At 53.0% G+C, this 19,379-nt stretch overlaps 2 protein-coding genes across 4 annotated transcripts in view; one reads left to right on the plus strand and one right to left on the minus strand.

Moving 5' to 3' along the window:
• Positions 1-19,379, plus strand: part of DENND2A (DENN domain containing 2A) — a 133,679-nt gene that overhangs the window by 3,214 nt on the left and 111,086 nt on the right. Inside the window, exons 3-5 of one of the 2 annotated variants that reach the window (XM_082693882.1) lie at positions 8,320-8,800; positions 11,958-12,154; positions 12,647-12,727. The gene's annotated coding sequence lies outside the window, so the exon portion shown is untranslated. The remainder of the gene's footprint in view (positions 1-8,319; positions 8,801-11,957; positions 12,155-12,646; positions 12,728-19,379) is intronic. The other variant, XM_082693883.1, reaches the window with a different exon arrangement.
• On the minus strand, positions 1,442-17,435 carry ADCK2 (aarF domain containing kinase 2). Of its 2 annotated transcripts, XM_082693898.1 has the most exons (9): positions 15,555-17,435; positions 13,210-13,356; positions 12,725-12,853; positions 11,608-11,703; positions 8,459-8,710; positions 6,946-7,074; positions 6,079-6,132; positions 3,293-3,385; positions 1,442-1,862 (listed from the first exon to the last, which is right to left on the minus strand). In XM_082693898.1, exons 1-8 carry the CDS (start codon positions 16,485-16,487, stop codon positions 3,311-3,313), a joined length of 1,815 nt encoding a protein of 604 aa, XP_082550024.1. In that variant the 5' UTR covers positions 16,488-17,435; the 3' UTR covers positions 1,442-1,862; positions 3,293-3,310. The 2 variants fall into 2 exon arrangements, with proteins under 2 accessions (XP_082550024.1, XP_082550023.1); XM_082693897.1 differs by lacking the exon at positions 3,293-3,385.

The raw sequence follows: 19,379 nt of genomic DNA on the forward strand, positions 1-19,379 counted from the left end.
TGAAGGAGCTAAATGGTGCCACTGCCCCCTCCCAACTACCTTGAGCCACCCTAACTCTTTGAAAAAAACCACCCCAAATGAACCTCTGACTAAACCTTAGTTGCTTCCTAAAAGACAGAAAGGAATTCTTGAGAAGAAAAGAATGGAAGAATCTAGTCCTGTGGTCAGAGCAGAACTTCCAGAGAGCAGAAAGCTTGATTTTCACTCACTACTTAGAGCAGTGGTCTCCAAAGCAAGCAAGAGAGTCCACTGGGATGTAGGAGAAAATGCTATTTCTTTTTTTTTTTTTTAAGATTTTATTTATTTATTTGACAGATAAGCAAGGGGGTGTGAGAGGGAGAAGCAGGCCTCCCGCTGAGCAGGGAGCCCGATGCAGGGCACTATCCCAGGACCCTGGGATCATGACCTGAGCCAAAGGCAGACGCTTAATGTCTGAGCCACCCAGGTGCCCCAAAAATGCTATTTCTTATTAAAAAAAAAAAAAAAAAAAAAAAAGGAAGGAAGGATAAGAAACAAGCAAACTAGGGACGCCTAGCTGGCTCAGTGGGTTAAGCATCTGCCTTTGGCTTAGGTCATGATCTCAGGGTCCTAGGATCAAGCCCCACTTCCTGCTTCAGGCTCCTTGTGAGCGGGAAGTCAGCTTCTTTCTCTCTCCCTCTTCCCTTCCCCTCTGCTCACACTTTCTCTCTCTCTCAAAATAAATAAATAAAATCTGAAAGGAAGGAAGGAACGAAATGAAAGAAAGGAAGAGAGAAACTAAGCTTTACTAGTACCTACTCCACCAGCTGACCCTGGTACCCTCTGAGTCCGTGCGGGCCGCCCAGTGCCCGTGAGTGGGCCCCGTGCAGAAAGGTGGCCGCTTTAATCCTTTGCTGGGGTGTCGCTGGGGCGCTACTGCAGATTCAAGCCCTGTTTAACGGGAAATACTGATTTTATTATCTCTAGGTTAATATTAGCCAAAACTGACTCCAGACAAATGGAAAAGGGGCTGAACATGACTCAGAGAAACTGCAGTCTGAATGCTAACATGTGAGCACAGGGGAACTTGAAGAAAATGGCAGAGCCCATTCTGCTCCTGTCCCTGGTATCATTTTACCTTGTAAAAAAATTGCTCAGGAGATCATCAAAAAATATTTAAAATTATCAAGAAGATAATTTTGAAGTACAGCAAAATTTGCCCAAAGTATATACTGTGCCTCCAGGGATTTCTAGTGGTGGTAGGACCTGTATAAAACCCATAAATAAGTGATACATGTGCACATACACATGTAAATACATATATCTCACCAGTAGGGTACATAATCAGAAACATTTGGAAGCCATGGGTCTACAGGATTCTGTGACACTTTCCTACCTAAATCTCAGAGTCACGGAACACCCAGCAGGCCCCACCTGATCCGGAAGCAGACAGGGTTAAAAAGAGAAGAGACAGAAACAAGAAAACAAAATAACTCAGTTTATTTGTCCTCCTCCTCAGAACATTATTATCCCCAACACCAGGCCCAGCATCCATGACTGAATGGCTAGGAGGCTTCCCTCCCTTTACTTCTCCTAAGTAACCCAAAGCTTTTAAAACAGATGCCTGAAACCAAGTCAGGGTAAAAAATGTGGTATGCCTTCCATGCATCCCAATTTTAAAATATTCAGGCTGCCGTAGGAGAGGCTGTCGGAAGTGGCCTTTAGTCCTGAGACGAAGGCCCACTGCATGCCCACTGCTGCGGTCAGCGGGGGAACGCTGGTCCTTTCAGAAGGAAGGGCTTTGCTGCCTCCAGGATGTCCAGTTTGGGGTCCAGTGAGCGGCCAAGGCCCTCCAACACCATGATGGCAAATACAATGGAGGCAAAGTTGCTCTCAAGCTTTACCTGAAACAGAAAAAGACTGGTTCTTTCTAAAGCCTTCTGATCTAGAGATGGTATCCTGGGTGACCATGTGATTGTCCACTCTGGGCCTGCTGGGACTTCTACCATCTACCTGACACTCTTTCCCCTACCTCATCGTTCTCCCCACCATCTCATCTACTCAACCAACCTCCCATGCACGAGAACTATTAAGGGAAAATCTGGGGGGTGCAGCATGTCCTTCTCTAAGGGTGGGTGTGTGTACGTTTGAATGACTCAAAAATAATACAATGAATATCTCATAGCTAAACCAGAAACTATGAATCTACATGAGGGTCATTCTTCAAGATCTGCAGTAGCCTTTTGAGACCACGCACAAATGGCTTTGCTCAAACATAGAAGAGCTTCTCCCCCTACCCTTTTTAAAAAGATTTTATTTATTTATTTATTTGAGAACAAGAGAGAGCATGAGCACAGAGGCGAGAGAGAAGCAGGCTCCCTGCTCAGCAGGGAGCCAATGCAGGGCTCCATCCCAGTACCCATGGGATCCTGACCTGAGCCAAAGGCAGACCAAGCACCCCAACTTCTTCCCCTTTGGAGCCAGGTTAATAGTAATAGCAATTTAAGTGAATTACTCAACTAATTCTCAAAAGTACTATCCTCATGGGGCACCTGGGTGGCTCAGTCATTAAGTGTCTGCCTTCGGCTCAGGTCCTGATCCCAGGGTCCTGGGACCAGGCCCCAAATCCGATTCCCTGCTCAGCAAGAGGCCTACTTCTCTCTCTCCCACACCCCCTGCTTGTGTTCATTCTCTCACTGTGTCTCTGTCAAATAAATAAATAAAATCTTTAAACAAAAAAAAGAAGCACTATCATCATCCCCATTCTACATTCTATAAAAAGGAAGCTCAAGCATATGGTGGCTAAGTGACTTGCTCAAGGCCACTGTGTAAGGGGGAGAGAGCTAGGCCTGAAAAGCTGTCTGGGGAGTTAAATGGTGCTTCAACACCACTGGAAATGCTTGCTTGCTTTTTTTTTTTTTTTTTAAGATTTTATTTATTTATTTGACAGAGTGATAGAGAGCACAAGTAGGCAGAGCAACAGGCAGAGGGAGAGGGAGAAGCAGGCTCCCTGCAAAGCAGAGAGCCCGATGCGGGACTCGATCCCAGGACCCTGAGATCATGACCTGAGCCAAAGGCAGAGGCTTAACCCACTGAGCCACCCAGGCACCCCAAATGCTTTCATTCTTAAGCTGAGTGCTGAGTTCTTCAGTGTTTGCTGTATTCTTTCTACTCTGTGTTTCTAAGAAATATTTCATTAAAAAATTAAGTGCCACATGAATAGACATTTCTCCAAAAAAGACATACAATTGGCCAGCAAGCCTATGAAAGAGGCTGACCATCATTAATCATTAGGAAAATGCAATCAAAACCACAATGAGATGCCACCTCCCACCTGTTAGGATGACCGTTGTCAGAACGACAACGAGTGTTGGTGGGGATCTGGAAAACCAGATCCGTTGTATATTGATGGCAGGAAGGCAAAATCCTGTGTGGAAAAGCGGTATAGAGCTTCCTCAAAAATCACGAATATACTATATGGTCTTGCAGTCCCACTTCTGGGTAAACATACAAAAGACCTGAAAGCAGGTCTTCAAAGACACACGTGCACATCCGTGTTCACGGCAGCATCGTTCATAATAGATGTGGAAGAGGTGGAAGAGGTGGAAGAGGTGGAAGTCGCCCAAATGTCCACGGATGGATGAATGAAGAAAACACGGTATGCACACACACTATGGAATATTCTTTAGTCTTGAGAAAGAAATCCTGTGACATGCCACAATCCAGATGAACCTCGAGGGCATCATGGTGAGGGAAATGATCCAGGCACAAAAGGACGAATCCTGCACAACTCCATTTATACGAGATAACTAAAGTCACCCAAATCATGGAAACGAAGTGGAATGGCGGTTGCCAGGGGCGAAGAAGAGGGAGAAATTACTAGGGAGCTGTTCAATAGATATAGTTTCCATTTTGCAAGTTGAGCAAGTTCTGGAGATTTGCCACACAGCCATGTGCATACGGTTGACACTGCTGAACTGTGCACCGGAAGTGGTTAGGGTAAATTCTGTATATGTATTTTTAACTGTAAGTAAACATTTTTAAGTTTTTAAAAAAGCTAAACGCCGAGTGAAGTACCCAGAACACAGTCCTCGTACCAGACATTCTCCGCTCTTCCATTCCGGGAACAGCAGTGTGAATGGCAAAGCTTTAGGGAGCTTCTGCCCACTGTGTCCCCCACTGTGTCTCGGGAAGGCCGTGTCGGGACTTGGAGCACAGGAGGCAGAAGGACAAAGCCGTATGAATCCGGGCTGTGTGGTCAGACTGCAGCACCCGGATCCTGAACCTGCCACAGGAGCCCTGTGGCCGCGGGTTTATTGCCCAGCCTCTTGGCTTAGGTGTCTGCCATGAGGAATGTGGAGGGCTTAAGAGGGATACTGACAGTATGACACAGCTAAATCAGGCACTACGGGGTGCAGACAGGGAGCTCAGCATACACCCCCACGACAGCTCTCCCAGTCTTCCAGCCCGCCCTGGGGGCTGGGAGAGGCTCATGCAGGCCGGCACTGGGGAGTGTGAGCCTTGGTTCCCAGCTCCGCTCTGCGTGCAACTGAACGCCCAGGAGTGTGTGTTCACTCCTGTTTCTCTCCAGCCCCACTCCCTAGCAATGATTAAAGCTTTCCCAATCCCACCATGATATTAAAGTCATTTTTAAAACAGAACTTGTCAAAAGTTTCGGAAAGCATCAAGCTTTTTACCACAACCCCACCAACAAAGGCAACCCTAGAGCCGGAGACGGGTGCAGACCATGGCTCTGCTGTGCAGTCGGTGGGACGTGGGGAGCCACCTAATCTTTCGGGGCCCATCTCTTCGTGCGGCTACTATGGCAGAGATCATACCTGCCCGGGGGGACTATCCTGAGATTCGAATGAGACACCGGATGAAAAGCACCCAGCGCGACCCGTGCCAGATGGCAGGCATCCCACACGGGCTCGCTGGACCGGTTACCCCGCGAGTCCATGGCATACTTGGGGAAGCCCTAAGGCTGTGCGTTGGTTTCGTTCCAAGCACACAGCCACTGCAGAGCAAGAGCGGAGCGGCAGGAAGAGCACAGGACTGAGACCCCCTGGTTGTGTGTCAAGTCTGGGCTCCACCCACAAGGCTCAGGGAGGCAAATGGGCCACCCTGCCTCCACCGTGTCTCCCGTAATCCCGTAAGATGATGGCGCCAGGCCACATACCCTTCTGACTCCCAGCTGTGTGTTACAATCCTTGTCAGATAGCTGCCTTTTGATGGAAATATTCTGTACCTTGATTATATCAATGTCAGTCCCTGTTAGAATACTGTAAGATGCTACCACTGGGGGACACTGGGTAAAGGATACACGGGAGCTCTCTGTATTATTTCTTACAACTGCATGTGAGTCCACAATTATTCCAAAATTAGAAGTTTAATTAAAAATATTTAATGTAATTTCAAAAAAAAAAAAAAAAGCTGCCTTTCCCATGCAGAGTTTCATGATCAGACTGCAGAACCCCGAGAAGCAATGGGAGAGGCCATCTTCAGAGGAGAACCTGCCCTGCCCTCAATACCTTACACCCTCGGCTGGCAGCTTGACTCTGGAGAGTGGCCCAAGACTGCCCCTGTCACAAGGAGACAGAGCCCGAGGTGAAGGCGGAGGTGAAGACCCATGAGGTCACTTCCCTCCAAGGGACTGGGCCAGGAGGCAAAGGCCCGGACAGCCCCCCTGCGACCTCCAAACGCACCAGAACAAGAGGCACCTAGGCACCTCCTCTTGGGCTGCCCCGACCCCGGCAAAGAACGAAGCATGGCTTACATGAAGACTAAGGATCAGTGATGTGAACTGAGGAGGGAGAGGTATGGAAAGCCTGAATTAGTCAGTTTTTGCATTTGTAAAAACCTATTCCTCCAGTGAGGGATCACGAGTACTGAGACTGCTAGACTGACAGGCACCCCGACCAACTGTGGTCATGCCGTGACCATGGCAAGAAACGGAAACAACACCCTTCACACACACGGACTAGTACAGAACATGTTTGCACAACTGTGTCCTGTAGGAGAGGTCCCTCTCAGCACCCTGCGGCCCCCCTCCCGCCTCCCCAGACCCCTCCCCACCAACCCAACCAGAGCACGGGAGCTCGACTCCGCCAGGGGCCTCACCTTGTGAGTCATCAGTAACTTAAAGACATTGGACAGAAGGCTGGAAACTTGAAGCTGGAAAACAGAATAAAACAGACTGCAGAGGCCCGTCCACTGCTCCTCTTCCTTCCAGCCCCGCCCCTCCCCACCCCCCACACACCCGCTCACACCCACATTCACAACCACCCCCACACACACACACCCAACTGTCAGACAAATTCAAGAAAGGACCGCACACGCACCATCGCACTAGTGAGTTCAAAGACCCCTGGCGGAGTTGAGCCTCGAGGCCCTGCTACCCCATCACTCCCATCACTCCAGCACACACAGAAATCCCATCCGAATCCACGAGATAGGAAGGGCTGGGGTGCAGCCGCCATTCCTCACTACCAGGGGCCCACTCCTTGCTCGGACTCGCTCCTGCTAGTGTAGACCGTGCACTCCATGAGAAAAACGTCAAGTTTGCTAGAACTATAGCTAAAACACACAGTGGACTTCTGTTCACATGTAAATAAAGAACAGCAAGGTTAGGTATGTCCTTTGGCTGCTCAGGGGCCTTCGTCCTCCCTCCCTCCCTGCTCAGCTGAGCCCCTGCTCCCAGGTGAAGCAGCAGAATGGCTACACCAGGGACAGGGAGGAGTTACGGCACTATAAATGCCACCGCGCCAGCAGCCACCAGGTCAAGGAGCCACTCTTGAGAGCCCGGGATGCCAGGGACCTGCTCACACCCAGAAGACCAGGCAGAGGCCAGGTTTGCTCTTCATCTGCCTTAAAACTCAACACTGCCTGAGTCCTCTCCCATAAAGAGGGGACCTTCGACCTTTGCTCCATCCAAGAGCCGGGGTGGTAAACACCCCCACGCCTCTGCCCCTCGAGCAGCCTGCTCACCTTTTCCAGGGTGATGGTGTTCTTCCTGGCCTGGGTCACCAGTGTGGCCATCTCAGCCTTGAACGCCTCCACGTCCCTGCACTCGCTGGCCCGGGCGTGATGCAGGATGAGCTCGGCCACTCTCTGGCCCTACAAGACGTGAAGGCAAGGAACTTGGTAGAGTCAAGAGAGGTCATAACACTAGACACTCTGCCCAGACTTCCTCCTACCCTAGTTGCTTCCACCCAAGGTTTCAACCATCCTGCCTCTGACCACCCATCTGTTTTCAATCTCACCCCATCCAGAATACATGGTAACCGACAGAGACTTTGAAATTGGTGGGAGCCCCCCCCATGCTATTACAGCCATCTCCTTCACCATCATCTCCTCCGCCTTCACCAGCCGTGCAGGGCACGGCGGCAAAGTCAGGGTCCTGCCGCTCATGCTCCAAGAGGCCTTGCTGACCAACCAGCCTATCCCCAGAGTCGCTGGGACCTGCCTCTAGACTGGACCGGCTACACTCGCCTTGTGGGCGCTCTGCTTGGCCAAGGAGAATTCCCTCCTCACCCCTGACCCAGCCTCTGTGCTCCAGCCTTCCTCCTCCTCCTCCACACTGGGCACCCTCAGACCAGAGCCTCCCAGTCTCCCTGAACACTCTAGTAGTCACTCCCAGAGCCTTCCACCTCCCACAGTGCAGCCCTGGGAGCCGAGCTCTTTCTCTCTGGCTATTACTTTCCTTCATCCCAATCTGTGCAGGGGAATGTCCCCCCAACCTGCCACTGGACCTCAGTGTTTAACCTTGACTCGGGGGACACTTTCAACTGTCTCAGACTCAAGCCTTTGGACTGTCCCCTCAGAAGGCTCCCAAATAAGCAGCAGCTCCCCTGAATTCTGCCTTTAAAAAAACAAAAACAATTCTCTCTTTGCCAGGGTCTTTCTTGCTGGAAAATTTCACACCAGTTGGTTGGAGAGTTTCTTCATGGTCACTCTTGACATCATACTTTAAGTTGACTCATTAGAGGTTGTGCCGAATCCCTTTCTGCAAATAATAATTCTCAACCACTGAAGCCCCTTGCAGCCACGGGGTTGGGAGTCAAAAACCAATCCAGATTCCAAGGGACCTTCCCACACTTGGAGCCGAAGTCCTCTGTACTGCTGCTTCTCACCAGCCTGATGGTTACTCAGACAAGAGGCCAGTGTTCCCAATGACCGCCCACAGGTCTACTGGTGAGGGAAGAGAAACTACTGGTACAAAACAGCATTCGGGCTGGAGTCATTTCCTCCCCTCATCCCAAACCCTGAGCCGCTTGGAACAGGTGTCCCCCAGGGGCATCGGCACATTCTGACTAAAGACCCCTTAGAGGGCTTCATTTCCTCTCTCCTTCTCCCTCCCAGGCCTGCCCCTCTCGCTCCGTCCCACCCACGTCCAGCAGGAGCACCTGTGGCAAACACAGGCATTTGCAAGATTGACAAGGGCAGAGTCGTCCTGCAATGAAAGATCGTCCCCAGCTCCCACAGGCCCGCTGGGGCTCACCTGCCCCATCGCCACAGCCATGAAAACGGCCCGGAAGTTGCTCAGGTCTGCAGCCTGCAGCTCCGCCACGATGCCGGCATCCAGCAACACCAGGCGCAGCGGGCAGCGGGCGGGGGTCATGGCCACCACCAGCGTGTTGCAGACATCCATCTGCTGTAGCGGTGCCTCTCGGCTCTTGGAAAGACCGTCGGCGCCCTGGACCAGGATGTTCCCCGGGTGGAGGTCTGCATGGACAAAGTTGTCCACAAATATCTGGAAGGAGATTGGCGCTATTCAAGGCAGAGGCAACCCTCACCGCCCCAGCGGCACCAGACCATATGCAGAAAAGCTTCCAAGGCGACAGTAAGTGCCCAGGGATTGAGTACGATGGCGGAGTACACAAAGCCTCACTGCTTATGTCATGCATTCAGAAGTTGTCCTGGGACAGGCCAGGTTCACATTTTTTTAAGCTTTTTTTTTCTTTTTAAGATTTTATTTGTTCATTTGGCAGACAGAGATCACAAGCAGGCAGAGAAGCAGGCGGGGAGGGTGCGGGGGAGCAGGCTCCCTGCTGAGCAGAGACCCCCCGCCCCAGATGTGGGGCTCAATCCCAGAACCCTGAGATCATGACCTGAGCCGAAGGCAGAGGCCCCAAACCATTGAGCCACCCAGGCGCCCCCAGGTTGACATTTTTAAGAAAAAAATAATTTTGGGGTAAGCGCCTGCCTTTGGCTCAGGTCATGATCCCAAAGTCCTGGGATTGACCCCTGCATCAGGCTCTGCTCAGCTGGGAGCCTGCCTCTCCCTCTCCCTCTGTGATCTCTCTCACTTTCACTGTCTCTCAAACAAATAAAATTTTTAAAAATAATAAGAAGAAAAATAAAAAGATTATAAGGGAACATGAAAAAACAAAGACTGAACTGCATTTTAAAGGACTTACTTATTTTAAGATTGATTCATTGGTTTTAAAAACAGAGAGAGAGAGAGCACGCACGTGAGCAGGGGGAGAGGCAGTGGGAGATGGAGAGGGACAAGCAGACTCTGCCCTGAGCACAGAGCCCGATGTGGGGCTTCATATCACAACCCTGAAATCACAACCTGAACTAAAGGACTTAGTTTTATTCTGTGATTTTAGCAGTAATAATCTAATTCAGAATAATTATCTACCCATTGCTTAAAGATTTCCCCCCAATTCTAAGTTCTTAAAATGCATGGAACTACCTTTTTATTTTTATTTTTATTTTATTTTATTTTTAAAGATTGACTGATTTGACAGAATGAGAGCACAAGCAGAAGGAGCAATAAGGAAAGGGAGAGAAGCAGGCTCCCTGCTGAATGGGGACTGGGGTGGGAGGCTCAATCCCAGGACCCCAGGATCATGACCTGAGCTGAAGGGAGACTCTTAACCAACTGTGCCACTCAGGTGCCCCACAGAACTACCTTTTTATTTTTTTTTTTAAGATTTTATTTGTTTATTTGACAGAGAGAGCTCACAAGTAGGCAGAGGCAGGCAGAGAAAGAGAAGGAAGCAGGCTCCTTGCTGAGGACCCTGAGATCATGACCACAGAAGGCAGAGGCTTAACCCACGGAGCCACCCAGGCGCCCCAGAACTACATTTTTAAAAAACATTTCCTAAATCAGACTTGCCCTCCATGACCTCCCTCTGCCCATCATAGAGAAGCCTGACTGTGACACCAACAGCCATCCCGGCACACAGAATCGGGTGTGCAGGGGGAAGTGGCTTTGAACCTCCTAAGCAGGAAAGAAAGCTCCAGGGACTATGATGGACAGAAGTCAGGTGTGACTTTGTGGGACAGGAATGTGCGTCCTGTGAAAGGTCATCTCCGCGGTCAGAAGCCACCAGCAAGCCTTCCCAAGGGAAAGGACAGCCCAGGGGAGGGTGCAGAGAGCTGCCGCTACAGAGGCTCTCTGGGGACATCTCCTGCCACAGCCCCGGGCCCCAGAGACACCCTCCTGGTCCTGGGTTCTGGCTCTGAAGGAGGTGAGACGAGTGCTGCTCTGGTGAAATCCTGAGAACTAGAGAAGCCAGGGCCAGCACACCTGCGGGCTGGAGGTACAAAACACTGGCTGACCCCAGGGCCGAACCGCCCGGCACGTGGCTATCAGTTCGGCCCCCCGGCTTTCACCCCTGGCCTCGATCCTGCCATCTGCAGCCTGTCATGATCTCCTGTCTCCTGGGTGCTGCTTGGTGCTGCTTCTCCCGCAGCGGCTCCCACTGCTGCTTCCCCTCTGACCCAAGGTGCCCCTCGGAGCCCTGGGTCCTGGTTCCCCACTGAACTCCCACCACAAAGGGTTACGGTAAAACAGCACACGCCGACGGAGGGGACACCCAGCTCTCCTGGCATGGTCCTCAGTTGGGGGTGGCTGACTTTCCACTCGAGGCTAGAGGTATTGGCTGGGCCCGCTCTGCTCTTGCGCTCACCTCTGCCCCACTGTGGCCACCGGCCTCTGCCCCCACCGTGCCACGTCAGTCACATGGGTCCTTTCCTCCCACTCCAGCCACACACCTGTTCCTTCTTACCCAGCTCCTGCGCCCTCCAGACCGGGACGCTCATCCTCTTTATTGCCTACAACGAGCCATCCAGCCCCCCGCCGCTGTCATTCATGCCGGCCAAACCCCGCGGCCAGGACGGGCCCCTCCTGAATGACCCTGTGGTCCCTGTGTATCCTGTACTGATCTGTGGCCGGTCTTCCCAGGGAATGGTAGTTCCAGGAACATTGTAATCAGGTCCGTTTCGCTCACTGCCGTCTACCTAGCACTTAATTCCGGGCAGGACACAGAGCGGGGTCTCAGCTGCTGGACGAATGAACGAAATACCACTGCGCATGCGGCGTCTCCGGCTGTTCGTCCAAACCACAGGCAACCTGGGCAGGGCCTGGGTCTGCTGCCCCCGCCCCGCTCCGCAGCACCTGGCATGGTGACCGGTGCACGCCCCCGACGCCGCGCTTAACAGAAAGGCATAGAATGAAGGGGCGTTCTGGTAGGCTCCACTATCTCTAGAGCAGACTCTCAACGTGGTGGCTTGCTGCTTTGCTCACCGCACCACCCCCTCCTGACAGCCGACCAGGACCAGCGTCTCTGCCACCTCCCCACACGCAGTTCGACCCCATGCAGGGCCGGAGCGCTCCCTCCCAGCCCGCGCGCTCACCATCTTCAGCAGCATGTTGATCCCCAGCCGGGCGATCTTCTTCTTCAAGTCAGTGGGGATCCCCGCCTGCTGGTAACTGGACACAGGCACGCTCTCCTTTAAGGAACGTCAGGGGAGAGAGAGCTGGACCCCAGACGGCACACCCCGTGCCCTGCTCCCCACCCCCACATGGCCCATTGCGCTGCCTTCCCATCCTTACTCTGCCCAAAGAGTTTTCCCTTCCTCACGATCGCTCAGAATCTGTCATCTACAAGTTAATCTGAACCTGCCCGCTTTTCCCTTAGGTAATATTTCTCAACAAAACAAAACAAAACAAAACAAAAAACGATTCCCCTTGGTTTATTCTGTAGGAAACCCTTCACTCTGCTGCCCACAGGTGTGAGATGTAATGTCACAAGAGAAGACAAGGAGCGGGGCTCTGGAGAGCTAGTTTCTGATCAGCAATGAGCCAACAAGGCCATGAGTGAGCTCTGTGACCTCGAGCGAGAAAATGGAGAGAAAGGGGAGAAAGAGAAGGAAGGACATAGTAAACAACCATTTCACGTAGGTGAGTTATTTATCCGCTGAGACAAGTGCCCGTTGAGATCCACCTTGTTATTCCGCAGTGGCAAGGAGAAGAACTAAAGCCCAGAGAGTTTAAGGAACTTCCTCAAGGTCACATAGCCAGTAACATTGGGCCTTTCGTGTCACCCTGGATCAAACGTTAGCAGTTTTACAAAGGAGGCCAGTCTAGGCAACAGCTAAGGCCACTGCTGAGCACTTCCCCTGTGCAAACTCTGAAGGCGTTTTACATTCAATGTGTCACGGACTCCTGGGACAAGCCTGAGAGGCAGGGACAGGCGCCCACTGTTACACAGGAGGAAACTGACATCACCAGCAAATAAAATGGAAAGGTTTTCAAGTCCAGAAAAGTCTGAGGCCACGTCCAGATTCCCAGCCACCTCCCTACACAGCCTCCCCACCCCGTGCTATATCCAAACTCCCCTCAGGTTTACGGACAGGACCGTAATCCGTGCTCTCTTGGCTTTTGTCTTTTCAGACGGAAACCTCCAGGGGAAGCGGAGATGGACCAGCCCTGAGTGGAAGGCACAGCCCCAGGAAGCCAGCTCTCACTTACTTCGTAAGTCTCCACCAAGACATCCCTGGTGACAAAGGGACGCAGGGGGGTGGGGAATTTGACAGAATTCACATTCAGGAAGTTGCACTGGAAGTGTTCTAGATTCCGAGCTTCGTAACGCAGGTCGATCTAGAGAGATGTGGAGAGGGGACGAGAGGTGATCTGGGCATGGGGCGGCAGCGTCTACACCACCATAGAGCTTAGCCAGTCCCCACATCCACCGGCCTCCCCTTCCCCACCTGAAGAATGCCCCAGGAAACCCTGGAGGAGTGGTCTGGCCTCCAGGAACTTCTGGAAGCTACAGCAGACACCCCTGTAGCACCTGGGCTCGCCTGCCTCCTGGCCCTTCCCTTTCTGCTCACCCCCCTTCACTCCAGCCCCTGGAGCCCTTCCCCCATCCCAGAGGTTTACCCCCATGGCTCTCCACTGGCGGATGGAAAGAACTAGGTGACATGCGATTTGCAGTTGAGGGAAGGAGACTTCACCTGATGGACCATGAGCTTCTCAAATTCCTCCACGATCTCGGGCAAGCTAAGCCACTTGACTCCCGGCAAAAGCGCCAGGACGCGGCTGCCCATCTTCATCAGCAGAAGGTCCATCTGTACTTGCGCCAGCAAGCCTGGGTGCAGCACCTGCCAGGGACAGGAAGGCATCAGGAGGGAACGATCACCCAGATGGGACCAGGGCCCAGCATCGGGGAGCCAAGCCAACTTCTCATCAGAGCGGAACAGATGTGGGCCCAACACCCGGGAAGCTCCTGCCTCCTTCACCCCCGCATGCCTCTGCTGAGACACCAGGGCCAGCCCCTCCGGGCTGCACTTGGCTTTGCTGGAAAGAACAGGCTGGCTTTTCCTTCCAAATACCTTAAGTTTAGGTCAGCGGCTCCCAAACCTTAGTGTGCATCAGAGTCACCGTGGAGTGCCCAGATGTGGACGGCCAGGCCTCCTCCAGGACCTACTGCATCACCGACTCTGGGGATGGGGCAAGAATCTGCATTTTGCTGAGCACACCAGGTACTGGGTCAGTACCAGGGCCTGAGTCAGAGAAGGATCTAGAGTCACAGAACCCCAGCAAGGATGCACGGAGTGGGATGGAAAGAGTCTGCTTTCACGTGCCCGTTGGTTCTACAACTCTTTCCCAGTCTGAAACTGGCCAAGGTATCAACCTCTCAGCCTCCTGTTCCGCTTTTTAAAGATTATTTATTTATTTATTTATTTGACAGAGACCACATAGGCAGAGAGGCAGGCTGGCGGGGGTAGGGGGGTGGAGGGAAGCAGGCTCTCCGCTGAGAGCCTGATGCAGGGCTCAATCCCAGGACCCTGAGACCATGACCTGAGCCGAAGGCAGAGGCTTTAACCCACTGAGCCACCCAGGCGCCCCTCCACTTCTTAAAACATGGAGCACCTAGGTGGTTAAGCATCTGCCTTCAGCTGAGGTCATGATCCTGGGGTCCTGGGATTGGGCTTTCTTTTTTTTTTTTTTTTTAATTTTTTTTTTTTTTTATAGACATGTATTTTTATCCCCAGGGGTACAGGTCTGTGAATCGCCAGGTTTACACACTTCACAGCACTCACCAAAGCACATACCCTCCCCCCTGTCCATAACCCCACCCCCCCTTCTCCCAACCCCCCTTCCCCCAGCAACCCTCAGTTTGTTTTGTAAGATTAAGAGTCACTTATGGTTTGTCTCCCTCCTGGGATTGGGCTTTCTGATCAGTGGGGAGTCTGCTTCTTCTTCTACCTCTGCCCCTCCCACCTGCTCGTGCTCTCTCTTACACTTACTCTCTCTCTCTCAAATAAATAAAATCTAAGAACAAAACAAAACAGACCATGGAGATAATAGTCCTCACCCGCTCCCCTACATCAAGTCCTTTCCAAAGCTGAGAACAAAGCGGCGATATATAGAGATACAAGTTAAGCCAATGCCTACCTCAAAGGCAGCCACTACAGACTAAATAATGTGTCTACCATGACTGGCACCTGTCCTGGTACACAGCTGGCATCCACTCCCTTGGTATTCCACAGAGCGGAAGATATTTTGGTCCCGTATTCCCCAAACATGTCTGCTCATGGGAATCACTGGCAGCATTTATAAAGAGCCAGGCCTCAGGCCTTGGAAAGAATGATTCAGTAGGTGCAAACAGAGGGCTGTTTCCAAGGAGGTGTAAGAGAGGCATCAAGGGTACCTGCCACCGGGGTCTGCCAGAGACCTGGGACCATGCTGAATGGGACGGAAGAGGGCGGAGACAAAAATGATGGAGCCCAGGGCACCTGGTGGCTCAGTGGGTTAAAGCCTCTACCTTCAGCTCAGGGTCCTGCAATCAAGTCCTGCATCGGGCTCTCTGCTCAGTGGGGAGCCTGCTTCCCCCTCTCTCTCTGCCTGCCTCTCTGCCTACTTGTGATTTCTCTGTGTGTCAAATAAATAAATAAAGTCTTTAAAAAAAAAAATGATGGAGCCCAGGCAGGGGTGACTAGAAAGGAAAAGTGACAGGAGGAAGCCACTTCTGTACAAATGAATACTGCCATCTTGGGCTCGCCCCAGCACATCTGAGACTGTCTCTGACTTATTCTCGCCCCAGAGGAGCAGGTCAGCTGAGTAGTGGTTCCTCCCCCCACAGAGGCAACAGACCCCAAACCCTCTTCACACAGCCACTCCCTCAAACCAAGAAATACAGCGTGCACAGCACAGGCACACAAACAAAAGTCAAGCTAAGAAAAATCAGCGGAAGGCAATGTGGGGTGATTTGCAAATGGGGGTGCCTGACCCGGGACAGCTCTGTGGACACAGTAAAATCTTAGAAAGAGTCTGCCAAAGCCATCCAAGCACTTACTTTCACGGCCACGGGGATGAGGTGATCCGGCTCAGGTCGGTGGGCACGCGCTAAAGACTGAGACACGACTGCATTTGATCCAACCAGGTCGGCTTCAGGGAGGAGCAGCTTTTCTAGAAAGGACTGGTCGGCAAGACTTCCTTGAAACCCCGACCCCTTCTCCAGGGGTCCAAAGAGATCTCCCAGCCTCCCGGCTGCCCCAGCTTCCGAAGAAGGCTGCAGGCGGGAGGCCTTAGCAAGTCTCCGGACACTGTCATTCTCCAGGAAGGCAGGATTGGCACGTGCTTTGTACACTTGGGCCACACAGCCTGAGCCCACAGGTTCCTTCTTCTCAAAGCAGAGGACCTTGCCCCAGTCTTCCCCAAACGCCTGCCGCAGGAAGTGTTCTGTGTGAGTCCAAGGGTGGGGCGTCACCCGGACATGCAGCTTGGAGAACTGGGCACAGAAAGCCTCTGAGAAGAGATCACGCCGGGTGCTGGCCCATTGGCCCAGTTTGATGTAGGTTGGGCCTGAGGTCTCCGTGGCTTTCAGAAGCAGGTAGAGCCAGAGGCTGGAGACGCTGGGAGCCAGGTAGGTGAGGGGATAGAAGAGAAGGAGAGGGAAGAATTTCATCAACAGAGCCCCAGCCCGGAGCCAGATGCGGAGGTGCAGAAAGAGGCCTCCGAGCTGCCCCTCTTGGGAGACTCTCTCCAGTGGTCCATTTTCAGCTAGGTCACTCCAGCTGGCTCTTCGCTGGCATGCGCTCTCAGGGGCCCCCTCACCAGTGTCCCCATAGGTTGAGATAAGTTTGGGTAAAGTACCGAGCAGAAGCCAACAGAGTCTGGCATTACGAGAGCACCCAGATGATCTTAAAAGCCCGAGTTCTTTTCTGAGCTCAAAACCCCTTAGATGCGACAAGCAGACCCTGACGGAGAAGCGCCAGGGGGTCACCATCCTCTTCCAGAGGTCCTTGGCCTAGGCTGCCTGTCCCCGACTTAAAGGGCACCCATCTATGTTCACGCTTTAGGCAAGGCTGACACGAGTCCAGGGTCACAGCTGAGTATCCCACTTAAAAGTGGGGTACCGGCGAGACCCCGCGCCGCTCAGACCCTGCGTGCAGACTAAGTGTGGGCAGGCTAAGCGCAGTCCGGCTCTGCAGGGCGCGCCCCCTAGGCCGCGCAGCCCGGCCCCTTCGTCCCCGCTCCGCACCCCACTGCCTCTCGGTACCTCGCTTAGACCTAAGACCCGAGGCCGGCTGCGCCTTCGGGGGCTTCCAGAACTGCACCCACTGTGACAGCGGAAGGAGCCCAGCCAGACGCCCGGCCAGGCCCAGAGCAGAGACGCGACCTGCGCGAGGTGGCGGCGCGGGCGGAGCCAGAGCCTGGCGGCCGCGGGGTCACCCAAACCCGCGCGGGGGCCCGGAGGCCCGGGCACCCGCCGAGACCCAGAGCACGGAGAGGCTGGGCGGAGGTGGGGGTGGATGTGGGCGCGGAGGACCCGGGTGCCGGGAGCAGGGGGGAGGCGCAGGCAAGGGTGGTGCGGGGCAAGAAGGAAGGTACACCCGGGACAAAGGGTTGAGAGCCGCGGCGTGGGGGAGGGGGCAGGGCAAACCGCCGAAGACCCGGGCACCGGGTACCGCGGTGGGGAAGAGCCAGGGGCGGGGAGATGAGGGGTGCAGAGGTTCAAAGATGAGGGTCCGAGGATCCGGACGCCGACAGCGGGAAGGGTGTGCGGAGGGCAAGCGATCGGAATGGGGAGAGCGGGGAGAGAGGGGTGGGGAGGGTGGGGAAGAGGGGCGCGGAGGGCCGGAGTCAGGCGCTGAGCCGGGGAGGGCGCTCGGCGGGCTCGGGATCCGACGCGAAGGACGCGGAGGCCGAGTCTTCCGGGAGCGCCCCGCCCGCTCGCTCAGGCTCCGCCCCTTAAAGCGGAAGCGGCGCGGACACACTCAGAGGCTAACCTGGCCCTGGGGTCCTGGATTCCATAAATAGATTTAATGCCAAATGCTAAGGCACCCTGTGTGCCCTCCCCTTCCCCCGTGCCTGTCAGTCTCTGTAGCTTTCCTTACAAAAGGCGTGGAAACGCTGAGACGCGCAGTGAGCTGAAAGCCCCTTCTGCACACAGGCTGGGTTTTCAGCTAAGGAGAATGTGAGGAGGGGCGGGGAGAGGTTAGTTACCCCTGGACCGAGAGTTCCAGGCAGCACTGATTTGGGGAATGTGTTTGGACCTTGAAGAGTGGCTCCTGAAAGACCATGCTTATTCGTTTAGCCAATACTTTTTGAGCCCAATACATATTTCTTAAGCAGAATCTATTATTATCAAGGCTTCATAATATTATATATTATTGAACTAGGTATCATGCTGAGCCCGGGGCCTTGGAGACACACAGCTACACACATCCTGCCCTTACAAGCTGATGACTCATGAGGGAGACCCCACAGGGGAACGCATAATGTGCCATTTCAGTGTGGCAAGAGCATGAAAGAAGTGAACAATTGAGAGAACCCTGAGGACAGCAGTTACTTTGGAGAGGAAGAGTGGGAGGGTATGCAGATGTGTAAAGAATAAAGCCCTGAAGAGGAAGGAGTTGAGTGTGAAGCATTGCAGGGGAGGGGTGTTGGTTTGGTTTGACCTTGAAGAACCAAAGGAAGGTCATATCGCTCTAAACAGCAAGGGAGAGAGAAACAGAGGTGATGGTGGGGGTAGTAGGGGCCATAGCCCCGTGTTAGAGGTGGTGATGGTGGTGGTGTTGCCGATGGTAGTGGTGGGGAGAGGGGAGAGGAGCTCTAGTCACCCAAGCAGGTGACTTTGAGGGATTCCTGGGGCCCCCATGTGATTGTCAGTGAGGAGAATGATGCCACCCATATTAAGGCACACGGGCAGCAAAATCACACCGTTTTATCAAATACGAACGCTAAGTCAGAATCTGTAAGGGCAGCCTTTAAAAATCACAGATGTTGGCCTGCAGTCAAGCGGCTTCTTACATGGGTCATTTTATGTAATCTGGTTCAGGATTAGTAACAGCACGATCGTATTTGGGATGATTAATGACCTAAGAGACTCAATACACAAACAGACACTGGCAAGATACAGGACAGTAGAACTTGAACCCTCCGCTAGCCAAATATCTTCTCCAAACCGATCACAGAGGATGCCCAGGCCTCCAGCTGCCTGGAGCCAACAACCTCCAAGCAGGGCACACCTGAAGTCTTTTATTTTCCTCCATAAATCTAGCATTTGAGTCTCCACCGGTATTTGAGTCTCTGCCACGTGCAAGTGATGGTGGCTGACTTCCTTGCTATAGAAATCTCGGAATAAATAGCCTCTTTTTATTCTCATTTGGGTGGTCACCGTTTTTATTCCATAGACATTTTCTTCGCAGCTAACCCTATAAATAGTTTCCAGTTCTTGGAGAGGTTCCCGCTCTTGCTGTTAACCCTGGTACCACTAGGTGGCACCATTCTCTCGTGCAGCGCACCGACGCGCCCTCCGCGTCCCCAGACCGGGCGGAGAAGACTCGGGTGGGCGCGCAAAGCCCCTCCTGGCTGTGCTTATCTTTTCACAGGATCCAAGTGCCTATGATTTTAGCATTTCCCACGTAATATTGTTACAGAGCAGATGCGATGCCGGGCAAGTACTTGTTCAAGACTCCCGGGGAAGGGGATAGAGATGGGCAACGGTGGCTCAGCAGCAAGCGCTTGTCAGCCTCAGCACGATTCACATTTGGGGCAGGATAATTCTTTGTTGGCGGCTGGGGGGGGGGGTGGCGAAGGGAAGTGAAACTGAACTGTGCATTGTAGGATGTTTAGCAGCATCTCTGGCCTCTACCTCCTTGATGCCAGACACAGC

The sequence above is a fragment of the Mustela nivalis genome, assembly GCF_964662115.1.
Source record: "Mustela nivalis genome assembly, chromosome: 12".
Lineage (NCBI taxonomy): Eukaryota > Metazoa > Chordata > Mammalia > Carnivora > Mustelidae > Mustela > Mustela nivalis.